Genomic DNA, 26745 nt, shown 5'->3' with positions numbered 1-26745 from the left:
AATGAAGAGGTCTAAGCCTGAAAAAGAATCATGTTTCTTTTCCATTAAAATAAAAATTAGTAAAACCTAGACTGGTCATGAATCACTTATTTTGGCATGGCTTAAATAAACAGATATTTAACTGAGGGGAGCAATCTAGGAATGAGAGGCAGTCTGGGCAAAGGACTGGAGCTTTCAGATCAATCTGTACCTTTCCCACTTGATACAAAACTGCTGTTTGATTACAAATGGCGGTACCACTGTCTGCCCTTAAATTACTATGGGTTTTTATGTACTAATATCGCTGTCTTTCATAACACATAGCAGGTGCAGCATTTCTACTTGTAAACTACATGTGTAACATCTGCATAACTAGTCTCATTATGATTCTGCCCACATTAAATACACACCACTCACTAGCTGTGTATACTGAAGGTCGCCTATTTGCCTGGTACTACTCAATGGGGGACAATAATCTGACTTAGGTACAGATGTTTGCAAAGCAAGCCTGAGAACCTGAGTCCAACCCTGGAGCCCTCTGACCTCCATGGGAGCACCCATGAGCACACACACAGTGGATGAAAAAGAAATGAACCCCTAGGGGTAAAGTACTGAAAATATGACCTGATTCTAATAGGAAAACACTCCTCAGTGTAGGCTTTAATCCCTCCGAATGAATGCCAGTATGCATCTTAAGTAGACAGACAGCAGGCCCCCCCTACTTTGATATGATCCTTTCTATCAGCAAACCATGGATCAGGCTAACCACAAATACACAGGTCATGGGAACCTGCTCTCCTTCCTCTGACGTCATCTTAATTCACAAAGCTTCCCCTTCAGACCTCTCTTAGCCTAGAAATACTGTCTTAGTCCAGCTTTTTAACAATATATAACATATAAGACAGAATTAAAATTAAAATTAGTGAAAAATTGAAACTCTTAGAGAGAAAACAATGACAAATATAATTCTCTAAGTAGATATGCTTAAGAAAAATATAATTTATATGCAAAATAATCTCAAAAGTAACTCTACAAAATAAGCGGAAGAACATGGTGAAACTTAAAGACAATGAAATGCTTACTTGAAAGGGGAATTGACGATACTTCAAATATTCTGCAAGTATATCTAACATCCGCACCATCTGAGAAAAAATGAGCACTCGGTTGCCTCTTTCTCTTAGGCGAATTAACAGCTTGTCTAGAAGAATTAATTTTCCGCTACTACGGATTAAGTGCTAAAGAAACAATAAATTAAAACTATTACAACATGTGATAAAAATAAATAGCACAATGTTCCACTTAATACTGCAGTTGCTCCAGTTATTTCCAACTGAGATTTTAAGTTTTTCACGCTGCTGCAGAGAAACTTTAGCTTTCAAACTTCCTAGGACTTCCCGGCTTTCCTCCACTATGCAATCCAGGCCACCCCGCCATGCGGCTCTCACTCCACTCTGTCCTCAGCAGGAAAAGGTGCTGCATCGTTCTATTTGCTGCCACTTACACTATTTCTCCAAGTCTTAGCCAAAACAAACATCCATTAAAAAAACCAGCAATTAAAAAATACTTTAAAGATCAAGCAAACATGTTTTTAATTATAAGCTCCTCACCCTTCAATGCGCTACTGTGAATTACAAATGTCTTCTCGGTTCTGAGCTGCCATCCAACAGTAACAGGTGGGGAGGAGCTCCACCACAACCAAGGACACACTAATGGATTTGTGTCTGATAAATCACTACAACCCTCTGGCTTGGAACACTATGCTTACAAATTACAATCTTAAAAGCTTTCATAAATATAAAAATAACCAAGAATTATTTAAATGAAACATCAGCAAAAGAGAGCTTCTAATACGTTAAATCACTGTGCCATTTTAAACTAAAATATATATTTAAACTGAAATATATATTCTTAGAATTCTGCTTTACCAAAAGTAATAATTAAAAGTTCTTACTTGTAAGGCCTCCTGTTTATTATAGAATTCATTATTATCTGGCGGTTTAATGAGGTAGCAATGGTTACAACATTTCTTTAGCTCCATCATAATGTTCAAAAAGCCTGAGGTACTGCCCTTGGAACCTTTGCTGAGGGCTTTGTAATTCCTAGTTAAAATCCATCTTCAAAACAAAAGCCACACAGACAATGATCAGCATCACCAGGACAAATCCTGAAAGCTTAAAAACAACACTAGCACCAAATCAAAATTTCGTCATTCTGAAGCTCACGATGGACAGATGGACTGAACTTTAAAATACAAAAGCAAAAACATGAAAGCTTTACAAAGTATAATAGATACATTAATGCTTTTCTTGAGTTTTGTGAAGCAGTGGTCCACTTATCAATCCTCTTACAATTTCATTCCATCTGACAAGTTTTTAGAGCTACATCTTTTCCACAGATTACCTGGCTTTAGTCATACTGCCCTCTCTAAACAGTAGTTATGTAGAGAAAAAAACCACTCCACAAACTGCATACAATGCTCTCCAAAGCCTACTCTAGCTACCTATTATTAATAACTTCTTTTCTTGCAAAGGAATAAGTTTCTTAGCTTATAGAGACTTAAAGCGCCCCCAATATTCTTTATTTATTAGCTTTCTTTTCTATCAGTTACTCAACATTTGCCTGTCCACGTGCAGTGCCTGATTCTGTAAGAGGCCTTAAAGACTCAACACTTATTTTACCGTATTTACCATTTCTCTGGTGTTTTTGGAGAAGATACTATAAAACTTTTTACAGAACTTGGTGGTAATCTTTCAGATAGGGTCAAGGCTAATTTGGGCATTAGTTAGGACTAACTGCACCACCACACCAACACCCCAGCAGGAAGTGCATACACAATTTACAACCGTATTTTATTACCATAGTAACAAGAAAAGTACCCAGAAGATGCATAAGTTTATAATAAACAATCAGTACTGAGAGAATTATGGGGGATATATCTTTTTCCTTTTAACTTTTTCAAATTCTTTTTATTTTTAAATTTTCCAAACACAACCACAAATAATACTTATGAAGAATATTACCCTTTTCCACTATAAAATATTCCCTCCATAAATAAATCTAAACAAACACCCAATCTACAGGAAATAAAGGGAATATTTTTAAACATTCCAGAAATATACACTAGGATAAATCCACACTGTGCAAACCTTACTCGGAAAACTGTTCTCCTTATCAAAGTAATTTTAAAGGGGTGAAGGAAGACCTACAAATGGAGCACTAATTGCCACAAAAAGTTTGAGGTAACACATACTGACATCAAAAACTTATAAAATTTTAAAGTGGGCTATTAATAGTATTTTTAAAAAAATCATTAGGTACATGAAAATATGATTAAAAACTACCTCTAGCCTGTGTGAAAAAAACAAGGAACTAGAGATAGAGAAAAACCCAAGTGCTAGTAAACTCAAACTAAGTCACAGGTACTAGGAGTACTTCTCGAGGAAGGTCATGCCCAATAGATAGCCCAGGCTTGCCTGGGACTAAGTACCAGGATGAACTTGCAATCTCAATCTTGCGCTGATAACCTCCCAAGTCTGCTAGTTATGCGCCACAACACCTTCAATTTAACTGTTTAAGATTCCAAATAGTTGTAAATATTTCAATAGATGTTAGGACATACTTTTGTTTTTATTCTTTGAAAAGTCACTAAATAAATTTAACAAAAAATTTACACAAAATAAGACTTGTTCATGTTTTTAAAAAAAAAATGGTTTAAAATTTTGTCTTGTTTCTTTACCTCTGTCAATTACCACAATTACTAGAACACATGAGGCTATTGAACCATAGGAGAGCACACAATGATGTGTGAAAAATGTGGCCCAGAGGCTAGAGATGGTTCAGTGGTTAAGAGCACTTGCTACCCTTGCAGAGGACCTGAGTTCAGTTCTCAGTACGCACACAGAAGTTCACCCATATCTGTAACTCAAGTTCCAACAGATCCTATGCAGTGTTCTGGCCTCTAGGCACCAGGCATGTACATGATACACATACATCCATGCACGCAAAGCTCATACACAAACCTTTTAAGACAATGATTTAATCTTGGACCCATCATTAAAGCTGCCTGCTAAGTAGCCTCAGAATGCACTTATTCTAAAGCTGAAGGTGTGGCCCACAACAGTTGGTTCTGAATGGAGGTCTGGACTCAGAATGCACTTATTCTAAAGCTGAAGTGTGGCCCACAGCAGCTGGTTCTGAACGGGGGTCTGGACTCAGCTTACTTGTAATATTGTTTCTGTAAAGCACTCATTTCCATCCTTAAAATTTGCTCAACCTTGGCAGGAAGAGATTTTTCCACATCTTTCTTAACTCTGCGTAATAGAAATGGCTCAAGCTCCTTGTGGAGGCTTGCATAACCATATTCTCTGCCTTTACCATGTTCTTCTTCAAAATCTTCCCATGAAGAAAACCTAAAAAATTTAAAGAAGAGTTACTGAAATTAGCAAATGTTAGAGCAAAAATGAATCAACTCTGAAAGTCTCCCACCCAAAAAGTCCCTCCTATACATACATTGACATATAAAAATATTTGTGTGAGTGTACATGTATATATGTATCTATATGCATATAGGAGTATGTATGATCCAACCAAAGATACAGAATGCATACAAGGCTAACCTGAGCAACCTAGGGAGTCCCTACCTCTAAACAAGGGCTGGAAGATACAGTAGCTCATGAAACTGCTTCCCTAGCCTGTGTGATCTATGAGGCTCATCTTGCAGAACTATACCAAAAAGATGAAATACATATTTTTGTAAGTTGTAAATCACACACACACACACACACACACACACACACACACATATATATATGAATAAAGTTATAGTGACTATTCTTGGATTATATTCAAGAATACAAATAGTTGTCACTAAAATATTTCTCAAAAATACCATGTAAAGTTCAAGGCCTACTGAGAAAAAGCAATGTGTCTGTGACAAATTATTTAGCCTTTTCTCACCTAGTTGTCACTTTTAAGTCAGATCACTAACACACTCTACGGGCACTGAGACTGACACTGTTAAACATAAAGAACAACAGCTTTCTAGTTTTCCAAGCAAGCCGTATATTGCACATGTGCCAAATCAACTAAAATGTTTTGGGCTAAAGAGAGGACACAACCGTTCAGAGAACGTGGTGGCTCTGAAGGAGAACTGGGGTCCATTCCCAGACTCCACATGGCAGCTCATTCAAGTTCTATAACTGTACTTGCCGAGAAATCAACACCCTCTTCTGGCCTCCTCAGGCACTGTATGTACATGGTACACATACATACAGCAAAATTCATGCACATAAAATTTTAATGTATATACAGCAGTTTATGTCTAATAAGAATTTAAAAATTCAAATTACAAATTCAAAAATTATTCCACCCCATTTTTTTTTCAGCTTTAATGATGTGGACCCAATGTTATTTAAATCACTAACTTGATTCCCTAAATTATTTCCCAACTGAATCTAATTATATAAAACTACGTTTTTCCCAGGTTGTCTTACTTTTCTGGCATAATGAAATGTAGCAATGACCAGAGCTCTTTCAGGGAGTTTTGTAGAGGAGTTCCAGTGATAAGAAGACGATGATTAGATTTGAAATCAATTAAAGTTTTATACAGCAGGGAATCATCATTTTTTAATCGATGTGCTTCATCAACACCTATAAATGCCCAATTTAGACCACCAAGGAATGCCTTAAAATGAACAAAAGAATAGTTAATAATTAGAGAAATAAGAATGCAAATTTAACGTTTTCATTTGATTTGAATTCAACATGCTAAACAAGGCAAATCAAAATTAGAAACTACACCAGGCTGTGGTGCCGTACCATACACCTTTAATCCAAGAACTTGGGAGGCAGAGGCAGGAGGATCTCTGAGTTAGAGGCCAGGCAGGTCTACAGAGTTCCAGGACAGACAGGGCTATTACAAAGATAAACCCTGTTTCAAAAAAAAAATCAAAAATAAGTAAATGAATAAATAAAATTAGAAACTATCACTTTTAAATAAAAAATATTTTGCTGTGTGGTAGCATACGCCTTTGATCTCAGCACTTGACAGACGTATTTCTGAGTTCAAGGCAGCCTGATCTACAGAGTCACTTCCAGGACAGATAGGGCTAAACAGAAAATTCCTACCTTAAAGAACACACAAAAAAAAAAAACTTAACTGTAATCCTCAAATCAAGTATCTTACCATACAAAATTTTTTACAAGATAAGACTAATATAACCAATAGAAAATGGAGAATATTAATCTGTATTAGCTTATACAATGAACAAAAGGAAAGGAAGCCTATACTACCATTGCAAAAGTTTATACAAGATTTTTAGCCCAAGTTCAAAGACAGTCTCTAAGAATGTCAACTTCAAACGGTCATGTTCCAAGTGTTAATCACATGACTTCTGTAAACAGCAAGTTTTTAATACATAAACTTAGGCCTCTTGAAACTTGAAAGAGACAAGCCTGATCCTGCTATCAATAGCTGTGTGACATAGACAAGTTCAGGATGTTCTTTGAGAACTGACTTTTCTATCAAGTAGAAACAGCAGATATAAACATGCAAGAATTCAATGAGACAACAGCTGTAAAGCATCTGATATAAGTTTCACTACCACTGTTAGACAATGTCCTGGTTAACAGGATACAGTCTAGAATCACCGAGAAATGAAGCCTCAGCTGAGGAACTGTTTGGATGAGATGGGTATTGGCTTATCTTGACGACTTAATACTACAGCAGTGCTCAGGACACCAAAGGGGCCCCACCCCTGAGCGGCTGATTCTGTACTGTTTATGAATGCTAACCGAACACGGACCTGAAAGCACCATGCTTTCAACCACGAGTCTCTGCCTGAACTTGTGTGCTGACAGACAGACAGACAGACACAGCCTCTCCTGTGCTGCTGGGGTCAGTGTTCTGTCACCGTGCACAGGAACAGGAATGAACCGACAATAACGGATAAACTGCAGTAAGAACTGGTGAACCTTCTCTAAATAAAATAAGAGATGAGAGCTATTTTAGACTTTGCAGACCAATGTGCTGTCGCATCATTTCAACACAATCCATTAAGGAACTCCTTTAAAATCTTTTTAAAATGTAAAACTCATTCTCAGCTCAAGGGTCATTTAAAAAATAAAAGCCCCAAGGTTACAGTGTCCAGACCTGCTCTAAGACGTAAATAACCTTTCATTCTGACCACAAAACATGGCACAGGAAAAATGACACTAAACAGAAAATACTAACACAAGTAATACATACCTTATCCTTCAATAAAATTTCATAGGTTGTTAAAAGTATATTAAATTTTAATCGTTTGGTCTGGGGATGCATCCATTCATGAGTTCTTATCTATTATGAAATTTTAAGGACAAATATAAGAGAATCACCAAGTGAATTGTATTTCTACTTAATATCTAAAATGAATTAAGTCATTTAAAATACACACAAAAAGATATATGTAATAAAGGTAACTATTTATAAAAGCCAACATTAGGTATGCTGAACTAAAATCTTTTATTAAATGGAGCAAATCTAATTTTATTACATTCCCTTCACTAAAGTAAAGTTCTCACATTTGGTGAAACAACTCACTTAGTAAATACTACAGAATATTATTTTCATATGTGTTATATTTGTTTGTGCTGTGGAACATTTAATGATGCAAAGACGTGCTGCAATCTTTCCTGTTGCATCTGTTTAACTCTGTGAAGCTCTGTTACTCTGCCTGTCTAAAACACCTGATGGTCTAATAAAGAACTGAACAGCCAATAGTGAGACAGGAGAAAGGAAGACAGGGCTGGCAGGCAGAGAGAAATCTGGGAAGAAAAATATAAAAGAGCAGGATGAAGAGGAGGTTCGGCCACCCAGCTATACAGCAGCCACAGAGTAAGAAGTATAGAAAGGGATGCAGAAAAAGAGAACGATAAAAGTCCAGAGGCAAAACATAGACAGGATAAGTTAAGAAAAGTTGGCTAGTTAACAAGCCAAGCTAAATTGGACATTTGTGAGTAAGAGAAAGTCTACGTGTGATTTATCTGGGAGCTGCGTGGCAGGCTCCCAAAAGAGTCAAAAAGCAAAAATAACCAAAGACAAGAAACATTTTGGATGAAATATGACATAACTGCAAGGAGGATGAAATAAGATCAGCACCAGCTACCATGGCAAACCTTGAGATGAAACAAGATCAGCACCAGCTACCATGGCAAACCTTGAGATGGGCATGCAGGATGTTCAATGCAGCCTGCAAACTATTCATCAATATTTGAAATTTTTCACAAGAAAAAACTGTAATTTGTATATATTCACAAATGTCCATGAGTGCATGTGGCACAGGCCTACAATGCTAGAGCATGAGACGCTATGACAAAGGACTGGGAGTTCAAAGACAGCTTGGACCTCACAAAAAGATAACAGTTTTGTGTGTGTTTGTGTATAGAGAGAGTACATATCAACTATATATATATATATATATAACTATACCTGAACCAGGAATGATTTTTAAATTCACTGTATTTATTTATTGTGCTTGTACAGCTGGATGTGTGGAGGCCAGAGGACAATTTAAGGGAGTCGCCCTCTAACCCCGTGGGTGCTGTCAGGCTGGGTGGCAATCACCTTTACCCCCTGTCATCTCACAGCCCCACAACTTCATTTTTATTATAACCAATTAGCCATGTGATAGGCACTTGTTTGTAGCAAATTACATGTTAGAATTAAAATTATGGAGACCAAACATAAAAAGATAAAACACTTACACTCAAAGATAAATGTCTATCCTTCTAAGCTTATAGGAAAACAACTAACTTACCATATTTCTGCTGTTAATGTCACCTAAATAAACCACCGCATTCATCTGAGATGCCCATGTCTGAATCTCTCTTTGCCAGGAAGTGAGAGTGGAGAGTGGTACAACTAATAGAAAAGGTCCATACAGTTGGTGTTCATGAAACAAATAGTTCAAAAATGAGATCGTCTGTATTGTCTTTCCAAGTCCCATTTCATCAGCAAGTATGCAACTATTTCCTCTACAAAATTAAAAACAAAAGACCATGTATGCACAAAGGTCTAAATTAATAAAGAACTGTTATACCATATGCTCCCATTTATATGACGTGTATACACTGAAACTCTAGTAAGTATTTTATGTAACATCTCCATAAGCAACATACAATGATAAATACAAGTATCACTAACATTATAGGAAACATAAAATGAATAACTAACACTCTCAGCTCATTAAAAAGACAATATTACAATTCTTCTACCAGTAGTAGACCACAGATATGTTAGAAGTAAAAAGACTGAGGAAGAACAAAAGTGAAAAGTACAGCTAAAATGAACCTAAAAAGGTGTGGACTCAAGACAGGAGCAACGGGAGACAGGAGAGTCGGTAACTGAGTGGTTCTTAGAAAAAACTAGGGTATGAAGAAATACTCCAGGAAGAGCGTAGGTGAAAGCATAAACAAATTTTCCAGTTGAATAAAAACATTTCAAATAAGTTAAACTCAGACTTTATTAGCAGAAATCATCCCTAAATTATGTACTTATAAAAACATATAATTCTTACTCCTCCTGTTTCTCTGGTGCACCAATAAACCTCCCATGTCCTTCCTCATTACCAACTCTGTGCAATGCGACATCAGTAAGGGAACTGGTTCCCTGTGCCTTTACCAACTGCAGCTTTCTGTGCCTTGTGAAGGAGGCATAGGATACTAAGCAGAAACAATCTATATGTACATCCAGGTGATGAACCCCTATAGTCCAGGCCTAGCACCTGAGATGAAACAGGAGGATCATCCTTGGCTAGGACCATGAGACCCTGCCTCAAAACCAATGGGGAAAAACAATTAAAGGACATCCTTAAACAGATTGAGAAATTAAAGGAAGAAAGTAACTTATCAACAGTCGGGACAATGTATTCATTGACCTGCTTTGCTACTGTGTTTCAGGCTGTGGAAATCTCTGATGCCTCTAGGTGGTTATTGGAGAATACTGACAAGTGAGTTAACCTTTAAAGGAAGAACCTGGTAACCTGTAAAGAAATGGAAGGGGGAAGTCTCACTCTCTCATTGTAAATACATAACTCAGAATATACTTACTTGCACCAAGAGTGAGCAAGCCAATTTAAACCATTCAGCTGATAGTCTCTCAATTCTAAACCCTCATGTCCTCCAATATAGGATGGTTGCTTCTTCAGAGCTACAAATCTTGGTCTTTGTTTCAATACCTTTGATCAGAATAAACATCATTAATACGTAGAATTACTTAACATAAGAAATCATGCAAAAAAAAGATAAATGCCCATTAGCCTATCTTTCATCATAAGCATTAACATTTATTTCAAATCATTCATTTCAGAGGTTCCGTGATTCAAAATGCCTGGGAAGCCAAGCACAATGGTATACACCCATACCCCTCCTACTCAATAGATGAGACAAAACATGAGGCATGAGAATCCTCAACTGAACATGGGTAAGATAACAGAATCCAGCTCAAAAATCAGAAAACAGTTTCATCAAATCTACTACTAACCAATCATACACTCCACTATCTGATAGCGTTTGTGTACATCACCTCTAACTTTTTTTTTTCTTTTTGGTTTTTCAAGACAGGGTTTCTCTATAGCTTTGGAGCCTGTCTGGAACTAGCTCTTGTAGACCAGGCTGACTCGAATTCAGAGATCCGCCTGCCTCTGCCTCCTGAGTGCTGGGATTAAAGGCGTGTGCCACCACTGCCCAGCTCACCTCTAAATTCTTGCTGGTAATAATATTCCACATCTCCTGGAAATGCCAGTACTCAAACAGAACAAAAATATGTATGTATCTGATAATTCATTTGTACATGGCTACTCTCTGATTCCAGCAAGAATGCAAAGTAAAATATTTCACCTTCCTTTTTTTGTTGGTTTTTTTTTTTTTTAAGGAACAAAAAAATTACTAAGGGAATTCAGTTCCCATATATACACAGGCCAAGGAAGAAATGTCACATTCATGCATCACCATTGCTCCAATGTAATAAAGTAGTATGTAAACTTAAAACTAAACTAAGACTAATTTTCATGTAAACTATTTAAGCTTCAAAAGTCCCGGGAAGGTAGTCCTAGAAAATTTCTCATAAGCATGTGCAACTCCAGGCTCGCTTCCCAGAGCAGGATTTGCTGCTTGGCACCCAAACATACCCTTACAACGTCAAGGGGAATGATCTCTGCTCAGCCTCCCCACAACATCATCCTTACCACCATTTACCATATTTTAAACAAATGCCACTTGAGGAATCTCGGTTTCTCTAAAAGGAATATCTCCATATAGGCTTGTAACACACACATTCGCATTCACTAAAAAGGTCAGTACTCACTTTGCAATCTTTAAAAGGAGTAGTTTTTGACTGATTCCTGCTAAAATATTCATCGATGCACGTCTGAAACTTTTTGGAAATGAGAGCTCCATCCTCCCAGCTGCACTCTGAGTATGGAAGCCCCTGCCATTTGCAATAATAATCAGGAAGACCAGCTGCTGATTTTTGATTGGAATGAGCTGTGAGATGAATCAGGTATTCATTGTATTTATATTTAATTACATGAGAGGCATACTCAGTAAAGGCTACATAAATGAAAATTAAGTCATCTACATTGCAATACTTTATTTTGGTAAGACCAAGCTACTGCATTTTATGAGTAAACAGTAAACTTCTGATGTTTGCTTACATGACTTCAAGCACAGGTAAGTCTGAAGGCAGGTTTGGGAGTATACACTTGCAATCCCAGCTGCTCAAGAAGCTGAGGTACAAGAATTCTGAGATTGAGACCATCATTGGCAACATAATGAGATCCCATCTCAAAAACACAGATAACATTTATCAAATTTATTTAACTACTAACCAATTATACGCTCCACTATCTGATACTGTTTGTGTAGATCATCTGTAAGTTCTTGCTGACAATTATAATATTCCACATCTTCTGGAGAAGCATTTTTCAGCCTGAAAAATGTTAAAGCAACAACAGACTTCAGATTTTCCTCTAAACAACTTCATCTTGCTGACAGTTACTCTTAGACAAGTTCCCATTGTGCCCTTTAATGCTGTAAACCAAGTCTAAACAATGAGGACACAAAAACAGGGACAAAAGACTTTATTAGTAGTTTCTTTCCCTTTGGCAAGGCTAGGGATGAACTCAGGGCCTGGCACACTATAGGTAAGCACTCTAATACTAAGCTTACGCCCTGACCAACATCACTAGTTTTCAAATTTACAAATTCGTAGTAGTATAAAACTGTGTGATTCTTATAAGACAAATTCAAACCTGAATATTCTTAAAACATTCACCCTGAGATAAAATAATAAAGACTATAATATTTCAGGCTGTCATTTTATTCTTAGTTACATATTTCTTAATACCAAAAAGCTTAGTTAATTGTAATCTTCAACTATTTTAAAAAAATTTTTTTTACCATCTTTTTGTTTCCTGATCTTTTTTCTTATAATTATCCAATTTTTTCATCCCTCTAACATTCTGCTGCTTGAGGGTTTCTTCTGTCTCCCAAGTGTTGTGGATGTGTGACCATCCTTTCCATTTAATTAAATACTGTATGTCTCCTGGCTCTTTGTTTTTTTCAAATCCTGCATTGGGGTCACCATCTGCTTCAACAGCATAAATGGTTGTAGTAGCACCAGTAGCTAAAGGCAAAAGAAAAATCCATGTAATTCTGTTACAGGGTCATTTTCTTTCAAATACGAAGTTTCAAGAGTGTGTGTATAAAGCTACTCATTAGGTAAACAAACTATTAAAATATAAAAAAAATATGGGAAATTATATCACATAGAAATAAAGGACACTCAACATTTTGAAGTGAAGATTTATCTAGCTCAATTCTTCGTTCTCTTGAGCTTTAAAAATAGGGAAAGCAGGGGCTCCTCAGGCAGAAGCTCTTGCTCTCAAGCTTGATAACCAATGTTCTACCCCCAGGACTCACATGACAGGAGGAACCAACTCAGACAAGTTGTCCTCTGGGCACCGCAGGCCCATACACATGCGCATACACTAAATAAATGCAATTTTTTTTAATTAAGGAAAACCAATTTTTCAAAATAGAGTGAGATACTCAACAACGCACCCATTAACGTACAGTAAGTAATATTTGCAAATTGCTATTTTAATTATTTTACTTTCCAGTTACATTAAGTAATAAGAAGCCCGTATATATTCAAGACAGTGGGGGACGGGGAGACTGTCGAAAAAAAAAAAATTTCTTTAGGTTGAAAGCATATAAAGAGAAATAAATGATTTAAAACGTAAGAAAAACATAAAACTATTAAGTTAAAAACCTTCCCACTACCTAACAAAGACTGTGTAATAGGGACATTTTCAAAGACACATGGGCCAAGCAATGTATTGTATACTTGAAGCAAATAAATAAAATAGATGAAAATTCACTTTCTTTGCTTTCCACACAAGAAAGTCTTTAGGAAATACTGTCCTTTGGTAAATATTTGCATAAGCAAATCTTTTTGCAACCATACCTCCTCTCCTCCCAAATCTGCAATCCATAAACCTTTCTATTGTTTCAAACTCCTCCTCCTCAGGTTGAGGAACATCCTCTCCACAGACTTCCAGCAGGTCATCAGAGTCTGTTTTCATGTCTTCATCTTCCTTGTAGCTCACATTGACCGTGGCTTGGCGGCGAGAGCTTCGTTTATCATTATCATAATCCTCATCATCCTCATCTTCAGACGAATCAATCTGTCTCTTTTTTTGTCCAAGAATTTTTTTTCCATTTTTTGACTTAGATCTGGAGAAAGGAAAGAGGAAAAGCAAGTGTTTACAGAAACACTAGCATAAAAAATTTTTAAGAAACTATACCAAAAACAAAAAGAGGAAGCCCTTCTCTAAATGACAGGCTACTATTCTTACCTGCTCTGAGGTTTCCTGCTTTTGACTTTGTTTTTTGGCTCATAGTCAGATTCTGTCTCATCACAGCTGCTTTTCTCTCTCTCGTCTTCAGATTCTGAATCTGAACCAGACTGAGATGGGGATCCTGAGCCAGACATCTGCCAATCTTCACTGTATATAAAACATTTTTATTTAGGTATTAATCATAACATTACTAAAATACAAACATGATCAAAACTAAATTCTATTCCATTGAATCTAAAGAAAACTACTGCTTTGAGCCACACTGGAAAATAATAAACCCCAGTAGAGTAACAATGAGAAGTACTTTGTGAAGATTTCTCTTGAACACCACGAAGGTTTACTCATCATTTAAACCTCAAATGAAAGAATACTACATGAACAGTTACAAGTTTGTATACCATACTGTTCTTTAAACAACAAAAGGGATTCTAGCCCTGCTCATTTTGATTTTTCAGAGACTGTAATTTCTAAAAAGCACATCCTTCCTGTGCAGCAGCAGTGGCTCAGCACGGTGAGGTCTAGGCCATCCAGTCACGCTGCGCTGCATTCGCCACGTGCATCGCCGGGCGGCTCAGTGAAGCCCACACCTGCAGTGCTTTGTTTTGTCTGCACACGAGGGAATTAGGACTTTGAGCACCCACACACGGGATGACCCTTCTCCAGGAGAGTAGCCCGCACTGCAGTGAACTTAAACACAACAAACGACTTACGGGCTGAAAAAAGAATAAAAAATCCTATCCTCTTATGTGCATGGGCGTTCTGTCTGCATGTATGTCTGTGCACCACAGAGGCCAGAATGGCACGTCAGATTCCTGAGTCTGGAACTGCAGACTGCTGCTCGCCACCACATGGGTGGTTATTGGGAACTAAACCATTGTCCTCTGGAAAAGCAGCCAGGGCTCTTAATTGCTGAGACATCTTTTAGTCCGTAACTGATTTTTAGATAATAGTATGTGTCCTCTATGAAAAAAAAACTTCATTATAGAAGAATATAAAACAGACACTAAGCCACCCCAACAGTACAACTCAACCAATTTTTAATAAATAATAACATTTATTTATAACTATTTTAGTCTACTTAGTTTCTTTTCAATCAACATGCATAGAAAAATATTGGGACTACTTGGTAATATTTTGCAATTATTATATAAAGCTCAGATGAAGGATACATATTAGATTCTTATACTTGGGCATCCTTAATAAGAAAATCTAAAATCTTGAAACTTTTGAAAAGATTAAGATTTTAGGAGTTTGAAGTTTAGGTTTCAGGTAACCAAGAGGTAAAGTATATGCAAATACTACTAAATTTGCTAAATTCTAAAACCTCAAGCATCTCTGGCCACAAGCATATGGTAACAATATACAACCTGTACTATACCCTAATTCAGGTAATGTTTTTGTTCCACTGCTTGATATACGCTACATAAATTGTGACTATAACCAGACACACATAAAATCAGACCATGAAGCAACATAGAAGCCAATTATTTTGATCTTTGGGTCTTTTTAAGAGCATGGATCCTAAAAGGAGCCTTATGTAGGACACATGGAAAAAAATTTTATACTCAATCAAGATCACACATCAGCCCAAATTACTGTTATTATGGGCTCAAATCCATGCTAACTGCAAAGTGAACAGCTCGACAAAAGATTTAAGCAGGCGAGAAGGCACCAGAGTTGAGACTACATCAGAGTTTTCACTGAAAACCCAAACACAGGGCAGCTCAATGCTCTTCCGGCATGTGTGCAGCCTCGTGTTTGATCACACAAATCCATAAAACAGATCGGGGAAATCAGATACAATGCACACATCAAAACAAAGATAAAACACAACACAGTAAGATTTACAGAGTCAAACTACATTATACAAAATACACCTAGTAATGGGCATGCCTATTAGAGACGGAGGAGAGAAACAGAAGAGATCCAAAAACACAAAAACAGAATTTCCATAAACTAAGTATGAATCTTAAGATTATAAACATTCAAAAACTGTGAGAAATAGTAAACAGGATGAAGTGGCACGGTAGTGTATGCCTGTAATCTTACAACCTGCGGGACTGAGGCAAAAGGCAGTTATAACGACTTTCTAAGTGGGTGCTGCAGAAGGAAGTGAATTCAAGTGTAGACGAAATGTATGGGTAATAATTCACACCACAACCACATCAATCCATCATCCCACAATCTTACGTGCTTTCCTCCCAAGTTTAGAAATATTTGGAAAGTAGTATTTTGACCACTTAAAGTTGATCTTTAATCTACAAATATATAGGGATGGATAGGTTACAATAAAAGAACTGGTATAAAATAGACCTCAAATGGTTACAGAAAGCAAATGTTTAGGCGGTGGTCTAAATTAACTTCAAAAATACCATGAGCTAAGAATTTTAGAAACTACTTTTGGAAAGAAAATTTACAAAGAAGAAATACAACACCATAGTATTTCCCAATTGAACAAAGTCACATACTCGTTATGTTTTTTCCTCTTGACCTCACTGGAGGAGCCATCCGAGTCTTCGCTGCTAGAGGAATCCTACAGAGAAACAAGGGCAGTGGCAGTTACTCACACTCTAATCTAACCAAGTTAGCAGAGTTTCACTTGCTATGCTAGTTAGACATTCATCGTGCTAATACCTGTAAAGCCTTCTTTTTGTTCCATGTTGTTTTATTTTATTAGCTTAAAGTAATTAAAAGCATCCTTTTTTTTTTTTTTTGGTTTTTCGAGACACCGCATCTTTATTACAAATTAAGACAGTGAAATTGAGAAAGTAAAATAACATCGCTATTTTGTAAAGATTCAGACCTAGTATCCTAGACATCATTCACTACTATTGCAGATTAGAGTTAATAAAATCTTGAATTGATTTTTTTTCTTAAATGTATTTGAAGAAACATTCAAGTATTCTTGTCAATACATAAAAACATGTTTATTCTTTTAAAGTCTATTATCTTAATATAATATTTCAATAATTTGGGGTTACTCAGTAGCCAATATGAAATAAAATGTAACCATTGATAAACAAATGAAAAAATTTGGTATGTACACACAATGAAATACTATTTAGTCACACAAAGCCTAAGAGGGGCCAAGGAGGGCTGAAAAGATGGTTAATGGGGACAGGGTGCAGCTGTGTAAGAATCTGATGCTGTCCTGCACAGCGGGATAGCTGCAGCTCATGATAATCAGTAATTTTAAAGTAGCCGATAGAAAAGGTTTAGAATGTTCCCAACACAAAGGTTTTGAATGTGAAGCAACAGGCATTCCAAGACCCTTTGTCTACTACCGTATGTGCGCTCACTGAATGTCAGAGGGAGGGACGTGGTGACAGTCAATAGAGCACCGCCCCATGCACAAGGCCTAGCAATGGGAAAAATCTTGTAAAATAAATAAATAAAATTTAAGAAGTGTATTGACACCAGATATACAAATACATACACTGACAGAAAGTAAAGTAATCCACAATAGGATATGTACATAGTACTATATTGTATATAGACTAAATATTAATAAATTCTAACAACACAAACCAACTGGGAATTCTTCAGATCAAGACACCATGTGAATGGGTACATAGGTGCACTGGTCACAAACTAGAGTTATCTAGGAAGAGGAACCTCAATTCAGAAAAGAACACTTCCATCAGATTGCCTACAGGCGAGTAACTGATATGGTAGAACTAGCCTATCATGTGCTATCAACCTAAAGAACAACCCAGTAAGCAGCATCCTCCATGGCCTCTGCTTCAGTCCCTGCCTCCAGATTCCCCTCCTGACTTCCCTTCAGGACAGACAGTAAGGTATAAGATGAAATAAACCCTTTCTCCCCAAGCGGCTCGTGGTCAGTGTTTATCATAGTACTAGAAAGTAAACGAAAACAAATCCAAGCTCATATTTTGTACAGAATTAGTATGTCTTTATGCACCGAAATACGCGTGGCTGTACATATGGATACAAAATATTGGGGATGGGACGCTAAAAGGCCTCAAGTCATGATCCTTTTGCTTCAGCCTCGCAAATTCTAAGATTACAGATACACACCACCATGCCAATTCACTCTACTTAATATTTCTTGAAATTTCAGCTTTTGTTTATTTAGTTTTTAACCTGAAAGAGTATTTTTCTAGTTATGGTAGGTTGGTCTCAAGCTCATATGCCAGTGAACTCCTAACTTAGAATCTACCTTGCTTCACCCTCTTGAGAGCTGGGACAGCAAGCTGGTACCACCAAACCTAGCTATTTTGTTTTGCTATGATGAGCAAATGCACATAAAGGTCCCATTAATTATTTCTGATTAATCTCCAAAAGTAAAAATATTGGTATAAAAGAAAAAGATGTCTGTACGCTCCAATCCGTGACACTATCTAAACACAGGCCCCTCCTATTCATGCACAGCACCTGTATTTAGTGAACGGCTGTGTCTACTTCTCAGCAGCAGCTGGCAGTGAACTCACCTCTTCTGATCCACTGTTAGATGAAGCTGGATGTGGCGGCTGTGGCTGCGGCAGCTGCTTCTTAAGCATTGCCGATCTCTGAACAGCCAGAATACTAGGGTTAGATTTCCAAAACTGTACCAGAAACACAAACCAGGGAGAACTGAAATGTAGTGAAAACTATAGTTCAAACATTTACACCCCCAAACTAAATTATTTTCCTCACTCATTATATAAATGCAGTGTTCCTGCAAAACAATGAAAGAAAATGCAGGGCTCCAAGTGAATATGAGAAATGTATGGCATGTTGATTCTGTATATAGATCATCATGCTCTTGGTGCTCCAAATGTTATTTTCCAAAACTAAGTGGTAATGTGCTCTATTACTCTCAGTCACTGTGTGGTTACCTACAATGTTAGATGAAGGTGAAAAGCCAAAGTCAAAATATAAACCACATCGCTGAGCAGTTTTGGGGGTGATGGTAGACTGGGGACTCCCCATCCACAAAGCTGCACATGATTTAAATTTCCGGCCCAAGCACCTTAGCTCTTCAGGACTGGTACTGAGCACCAGCATGCACCGCCATGAAGACGGACACGCTTAGTTACCCATCCACTTGTTTCCAATCTCATCCTAGCCTACCAGGAACCGTCCGTCGGGGCCTCCCCTGGAGGGCAGACTATGGAAGCCTGACTAGACAACTTCTGTCCAAGAACTCAGTTTCTACCCCTTGGTGTCTGTGGTGCTAGAAACCAAATCCAGAGTTTTCTGCATGTCAGGCAAGGGTTGTACAACTGAGCTACACTCTCAGTCCATGACTCTTTCCAGTTACAAAATTTAATTTCTGTCTTAAAGAGGCAGACAAGGCTTCACTCTTGTATGTAGGTATTTTATAGCCATCTGCTTCTCTTTTAAGCCAGTTAGTTAAGGTATATGGCCACAGCTTCTGATTCATGAAAAATAAATCTGTCTATTTTTTCCTCAAAACTCTACTTGTGATGTCAACTGCGTAAGTTTTTCCAAAGTAATAAAAGAACCCTACTTTACACTGAATTACCTCGGCTCCATCGACTTTTGGTGGTTTTGCTTGGACTTTGTTCTCTTGGGATGTATCTGACTCAGACTCTGACTGACTTCCTGAGTCAGAACCAGAATCAGAGTCGCTGCTCCCAGATTGGCTGCTGCTTCCACCACTGCTGCTGCCAGAACTTGAGCCGGATCCAGAGCCTGATGCTGACCCAGAATCATCTTCCGACTGGCTACAAGTTGGAAATAGAAGACTTGAAGCAAAATTCAACAGGAATTTAAGTTCTCAGCAGAAAGCTACACATACAGTTTAATACTCCAATTATCTGTGGCCCAATGCAAAGGGGCATGTCCATTTAGAGCAACAGACATACATATCTGTAAGATTATAATCTCCCTCAAATATAATGTACCAGGCCTACCAAGTACAGGATCCGGGGCTAGAAACTAGGAAGACAAGATGTTTAAGTAATAGTGCGAAGCCCCTTTAAGAGACTAGCCCTGTGCCTGGAGAGATGGCTCAGCAGTTAAGACCACTGGCTATTCTTCCAGAGGTCCTGAGTTCAATTCCCAGCAATCACATGGTGGCTCACAACCATCTGCAAAGAGATCTGATGCCCTCTTTTGGCCTGTTGGCATACATGTAGTCAGAACACTATGCATAAAAGCTAGCTAGCCAAATAAATAAATGACTAGAGAGAGAGAGACAGACCGACAAACAGACTAGCCCTAACAGTTTAAGTTAGGAACTATATAAAGAAGTTAATAAATGTATTGGGAATGCTTACTACAGTAGCTAGAAGATAAACTCATTTCTGGTTTTTACTTTTTTTCAAGATTATTTCTGTCAATGTGTAATGCAAACCTGAAATTCTAGCACTTGGGAGGCTGAGGTAGAAGGCGCTTGCTTCCTGCCTTCTGTAATTTTCAAAAATACCACCAGATGGCACAACTTATTGACAGACTATATTAAAACTATTTCTCCAGAAGGACCTAATAGACTTGTAAAATAGAATAATAAGTTTCCAGAAAGGATTTTTATTCTACAAATTAAAAGCATGCTAAAGATTAACAAATATATCTGCTGCTTTGGAAAATGTAGCAGAATTTTATTTCATAAAAACACAAAGCAGAGCTCTGCATCCCAGTCAGACTCACGGTTGTGACGCTCCCACAGAACTGCTCTCTTCTCTCCTTCCCCACCCTTCCCACCATTATTTCCCTCCCCAAAACATACAGTTCCAAGACCCCCAGATATCACTTACTTGAGACAAACTTAGCAATTCCATTAGAGAAAATTTTTTCCTGACCATTTTATTTCTCTATTAACTCACCAGATAAGAAAAATCATTAATTCAAGTAACTTTACTGACCCATATGGCAGAACCAGAGAGTCTGAAATGGCACAAAGTTTTTACCATCCAAAGACTTCTACCTTGAGGTGGCTATGTAAGCAGATAAGCAGCATCCTGTGCTACCTTTACATGTTTATAACAGCTGATCTAGACATGGTCAGGTTTGGTAAAGCAATTAAGAATGCTTAATAAAAAGTACTGTTAAATTTATTCTTCACAAGAAAAAAAAAACAGTAGGAAAGGTCTTAGATTGCTACTCTTTGGGGTGCTTATCTTCACTAAAGCACACAGCATAAAATGTGCTTCCCTAACATATAAGAGCCCTGAGTGTGATGCCAGTAATAAAACTGGGCAAGTGAAGGCTGCCTGTAAATACTAAGGAGGTGGAGGAGGTAGGAGATCAGAAGTTGAGTGGCATCCTTGGTGACAATTTGAGACCTAACACACTGTCTCCATAATGAAAACAGTGGACGGGTGATGGAATTTAGGGCAGAGGCTCTAACAGGAGTCCTCTTCCTGCTCGAGTCATGGCGCATGCTTACAAGCATTGAACTTTGGCATCAAAGTCCGAAGTAGCATACTGAATTGTTCTTCAGTGGAATAAAGACTGTGCCAGAATGGGGAGGACTTCTGGTGGCCAACTGTACAATAAGGTAACTACAGAACATAGTGATAATGATACACTTTACACTACAGGGGCAGACAGACTATCATTTGAAGGATGCATAACTTGAACTTAATTAAAAGTGCACATCAAACAAATACAAACCGAAATATATACTATATTAAGTGACTGATGTGTAGTACTCAAAGACAATTTAACAAACAGCTGTTCCAGACTAAAAGAGATAAAAGATACATAGTCCATTGTATGTGACCTTAGTCTGCATACTAACGACTGGGGTGACTGACCAAAAGGGAACAGAAACGGAAACGTCCTGAGCATGCTGACTCATGGGTTTAGGTCAAAAAAACACCTCATTCTTAGAAAGGGTATACTAAGTTAATGTGCAAGAGGCAAGATTCTCATAACCTATTTCCAAATTACAGACAGAGAGACAGACAGACACCACAGCACAAAGTCCCTGGGGCTAAGTATGAACCCAAGACAACAGAAATGTGGGGCTGCTCTTCCCAGGAGGCTGCCCGGTGCAGGTGACTCAATGAAAAGAGGCTCACTATTTGGGATTTTATGACTTTCCTTCAATGTGGCTAACCCACTCCTCAGCTCTCATCTATAGGTGCCTGTACATCCAATTACTGATGCACTATACTCACTATGTAGGAAATGGAAGTAGTCTAATGAGTGTTAATTAACTCACAAATGAATAAGGCAATGTGGAACATACATACAGAATAATATCCGCAGGAAAATGGGTGGAACTGGAAACTATACTGTCAAATAACAGACACAAAAGGACAAATACCACATATTTTAATTTTTGTACGTGCAAATGTGCATGGGTAGGTATAGGAGTAGACAGCAATCATGGGAGTGGGGGGAGAGTGTAACAGTGTACATGTGACATGAAAATAGAATGGGGACTGTGTTATAGGAGTGGGGGGAGTGTAACAGTGCACATGTGACATGAAAATAGAATGGGGACTGTGTTATAGGAGTGGGGAGAGTGACAGTGCACATGTGACATGAAAATAGAATGGGGACTGTGTTATAGGAGTGGGGGGAGTGTGACAGTGCACATGTGACATGAAAATAGAATGGGGACTGTGTTATAGGAGTGGGGGGAGTGTAACAGTGCACATGTGACATGAAAATAGAATGGGGACTGTGTTATAGGAGTGGGGGGAGTGTGACAGTGCACATGTGACATGACAATAGAATGGGGACTGTGTTATAGGAGTGGGGGGAGTGTGACAGTGCACATGTGACATGACAATAGAATGGGGACTGTGTTATAGGAGTGGGGGGAGTGTGACAGTGTACATGTGACATGAAAATAGAATGGGGACTGTGTTATAGGAGTGGGGGGAGTGTGACAGTGTACATGTGACATGAAAATAGAATGGGGACTGTGTTATAGGAGTGGGGGGAGTGTGACAGTGCACATGTGACATGAAAATAGAATGGGGACTGTGTTATAGGAGTGGGGAGAGTGTGACAGTGCACATGTGACATGAAAATAGAATGGGGACTGTGTTATAGGAGTGGGGGGAGTGTGACAGTGCACATGTGACATGAAAATAGAATGGGGACTGTGTTATAGGAGTGGGGGGAGTGTGACAGTGCACATGTGACATGAAAATAGAATGGGGACTGTGTTATAGGAGTGGGGGGAGTGTGACAGTGCACATGTGACATGACAATAGAATGGGGACTGTGTTATAGGAGTGGTAGCAGAAGAAAGGTGTGGTCAACAAAAACAATGTATGAAAATGTGAGAAAAGATTTATTATTTTATGTCAATTAAAAAGTAAATCTCACTGTGTAAAAAGTAGTATAGTTTTTCAGAAGTAAAAGTCAAAGTAAATCTTAAATAAATAAAATATTAAAGTTTGTAGCCAGAGCAGAAGAGTAAGATGCTCAACATTTCCAAAGACCAATTCTCTTCCAGCATCCCCTAGAACACTGAAACAGTCAACGCTGTCAGCTTGAGCACTAAGAAAAAGATTAAAATTCTATTAACAAAGACACTGAAATCATTTTAATTTATTTTAATATTAACTTTTTCAAAGAGTTCTGTGTGGCTATATTCCCTGATTAAATCCTCATGAATTCAATAAGTAAAATTTTATGATTCTGCATCTATGAATTGCCTGACAAAAATGGTTTTCAAATTCTACTCTTCATCAAGTTGGACATTCCACTCCAGTTCTATACTGTGGGTGCCTGGGATCCATCCCACACTTGAAGGTGTGAAAGGCTTATGTTTACTGCTTGGCTAAAAAGTCTAAAATGCGAGCTTTGTTGTCCTATTTATCCCACTGAATCTAAACTTATTCTCTCTGCTTTGCAATTTAAAAACCTACCTTTCTTCAGCTCTTGACCTGCATGCCTTTTTCCATACCTCTTAGCCAGTCTCCCCTTCCGCCCAGAAAGCTACTGCTCCAGCCTGCACTTCACCCTGCACTCCCCACACGACTAACATACCAGGACAGTGCTGGCTTAGCAAATACAGTCCTACTTTTAAGCACCCTACCTACCAGACTAGGGATATTTTATGAATTAACGCACTGCTAATACTATACCTCTACAACAATAACAACACAAAATCTTGAAGGCACACACAAGTTTTCATACACCTTTTTCATAGGAGACAATCCTTCCTGTTTCTTTAAGGAGAAAATTATTTTCTTTAATTCTTGTACAGTAAGATTCTCAGTTCTAAACCCAACCCAGTCCTATTCTACAGCTCTGTGACCCTCCAAATATCCTACAGGCTACCAGGTTTGCTCAGAGCACTCTCCTTCTGGCTCTGGCTTTGCATTCCCCCTGTGTTTCCAGCACATCTAAGTTCTTTCAAGTTCAGTTATACAACATTGGTCTATTTTATTTTCACATATTTAAGGGGAGTAACCAAGAGTCAACATTCGCATGAGTTCAGTCCACCATGGCAGAATGATACTTTCCATTCAAATCAGTCCTCTGAAATAAAGAATATAAAATTCATCTTTAGCACATGAAAAATAATGAATTACCTCAACGTTAGCACTGACTGGTAGAGGCAGAGGCAGACAGAATTCACACCAGCTTGGTCTACAGAGTGAGTTCAGGACAGCCAAAGCTACACACAGAGAGAAGAAAATCCTGGTGTCGGGGAATAACAATAACAGCTATTAGATTTCCAACACATCAACAAACAGAAAAAGAAACCTGATCATAAGAAACTCTGGGGATGTGGGATTCCCCTCTGTATGCTGTGAATACTGTTGATTATTAAAGGACTACTTTGGATCCATAGCAGGGTAGAACTTAGCTAGGCAGCGAAAACTAAACTGAATGCTGGGAGAAAGCAGGTGGAGTCAGAGAGAATCCATGTAGCAGCCCCACCCTGCTCCCAAGACAGACTACTAGATATGGGTGATAGACAGATTACTAGAAATGGGTTAAATTAAGATATAAATGTCAGTTAATAAGAAGCTAGAGCTAATGGACCAAGCAGTGTTTAAAATAATATATTTCTGTGTGATTATTTAGGGTCTGAGCTGCCAGGTGGCTGGAAACAAACAAGCAGCCTCCTCATTTAAAATGCCAACAAACATCACAGTGAGTGTTACAGTGGGAAGGGGGCGTGACGAGAGTCCCCAACAGCAGCAGAGGAGAGTGGGAAAGGGGCGTGACGAGAGTCCCCAACAGCAGCAGAGGAGAGTGGGAAAGGGGCGTGACGAGAGTCCCCAACAGCAGCAGAGGAGAGTGGGAAAGGGGTGTGCAAGTCCGCAACAGCAGCAAAGGAGTGGCCACTGCTCCTATTTAAGCACCAGTCAGTCTTAATTCAACAGTTTCTTATTTGAATTTTATTAAACTAATATGTCATATCTACTGTTGGCCTTCGCACATAAGGTTTTCCTGCAGCCATGCAGTTTCAAAATTCAGAGGCTGCAGAGAGAGATCACAAAACCAGGTGACCCTGAATCGAAAAAGATTAAGTATCAAAAACAAAAGGGTTTTTTGTTGTTGTTCTTATAGGTTTCTTTTCTTTCAGAAGAAAAAAGGGTAATATTTAAGTTCACTGCATGCTATTAGACACATGGTAAAGGGCAATCATTCTAATAATTACAGAAAGAATCATATGCCTGATAAGTAGCCATACTTGTACACATCAAGAAACTGTTTACTAGTCCACAGGAAGAAGAGTGTGCTAAATTCTGGTTCTTGCTTCCAGCCTTCTAGCACTACTTAAATCTCGATGCCATGCAAAAGAAAAGAAAAAGAAAAGGACAAGAAAGGAATCCATTGTGTCTTTAGCTAGTGGTGGCCATCTCAACAGACTACAGCATGCAGGAGATGGCAGAAACAAGTCATGTGTGTAGGGTCTGCACCATCACCCTAATTTCTTCTCAGCTGTCCCACCAGCCAGGACAAACAGAAGAGTAGGTATCCATGCTAATGGAACCCGTAACATCCAAGGGTAGCACACACCCTCCTGACAGTGAAAAGATTTGTATTTGAGGCCCTGGGCTTGGGTGGTGTCTAATACACTGCAGTTCGTAGAATGCACAGACATTTAAAAGGTTTTGTACAATTATTAATTTGATCCCACTGTTTACCTCCTCAACTAACAATTACTGAGCAGGGGTTTCTACAAGGAACAAAAACTTTGTGCATGTCTAACAAATCAGCTAAAATCCCTGAGACATGAACTAGAGCAGGGAGAAGCAGGAAACCAGGACAAACGTAACAGAGAGAGAGGGAAAGTAAGAGCTCTCTGGGAGGCAGAAACAGCAGACCTCAGTGACTCTGAGGCCAGCCTGGTGGTCTACAAAGCAAGTATCAAGACAGCAAGTTCTAAGACCCAGTCTCAGAAGGGGGGGGGGGGCAGGATGGGTACCTATTTTTATCTTTATACTTTTCCGTTTCTGCAAATGCTTCCTCTTCAAAGACTATACAATAGTATCCCATCTTTTCTGCAGCCACCCACACTGCCCCAGATATAGGTCACTGCTCTACTTCAGCCTCCCACAGTATTCTGTGCAGGTTAAATCATAATGCCTTTACATTAAAATAATGTTTAGACTAGTTTCCTTTTTTCCCATTCCCTCATTCAAACTAAGTCACACAAAAAACAGCGTAACAAGGTATAAATCTCAGGGTAAAGACTCCAAAACTAAAAAGTCCAATATATTTTCTTTATTAGAAAATAGCATTTCTTTACTGGGAAGAAATAATCTTTGTAAAAACCTTCATTTCTTCACTAAATGTATTACTTGTTCTTTCTTTCCAAAATACATCAATCTTACATTTAAAAAAAAGTTCAGTGGAAATTTTCTACATAGCTCACCACATCATTCTCGGGTCACCTCACCTGCACTATATGGCTCATGAATACCTGCTCAACTACTACATATACAAACAAACTAATCCATCATTGCCTCTACAT

The 26745-nt window shown here is 38.3% G+C and overlaps 1 protein-coding gene across 2 annotated transcripts in view; it reads right to left on the bottom strand.

Annotated features, from left to right (window-relative positions):
- The window catches only part of Chd1 (chromodomain helicase DNA binding protein 1), a 71460-nt gene that overhangs the window by 33527 nt on the left and 11188 nt on the right, over nt 1-26745 (bottom strand). The window contains exons 3-17 of one of the 2 annotated variants that reach the window (XM_075951757.1): nt 19366-19567; nt 18329-18442; nt 16346-16410; nt 13875-14024; nt 13484-13752; nt 12415-12640; nt 11844-11944; nt 11321-11499; nt 10066-10193; nt 8775-8991; nt 7226-7315; nt 5472-5662; nt 4200-4388; nt 1931-2093; nt 1062-1214 (exon numbers count right to left, since the gene is read on the bottom strand). In XM_075951757.1, the coding sequence (XP_075807872.1) occupies nt 1062-1214; nt 1931-2093; nt 4200-4388; nt 5472-5662; nt 7226-7315; nt 8775-8991; nt 10066-10193; nt 11321-11499; nt 11844-11944; nt 12415-12640; nt 13484-13752; nt 13875-14024; nt 16346-16410; nt 18329-18442; nt 19366-19567 (2437 nt within the window). The remainder of the gene's footprint in view (nt 1-1061; nt 1215-1930; nt 2094-4199; nt 4389-5471; nt 5663-7225; nt 7316-8774; nt 8992-10065; nt 10194-11320; nt 11500-11843; nt 11945-12414; nt 12641-13483; nt 13753-13874; nt 14025-16345; nt 16411-18328; nt 18443-19365; nt 19568-26745) is intronic. The other variant, XM_075951766.1, reaches the window with a different exon arrangement.

Source organism: Microtus pennsylvanicus, chromosome 1 (genome assembly GCF_037038515.1).
Source record: "Microtus pennsylvanicus isolate mMicPen1 chromosome 1, mMicPen1.hap1, whole genome shotgun sequence".
Lineage (NCBI taxonomy): Eukaryota > Metazoa > Chordata > Mammalia > Rodentia > Cricetidae > Microtus > Microtus pennsylvanicus.
Note: the sequence above shows the minus strand (reverse complement) of the source record. Positions and strands in the feature narration are given on the sequence as shown.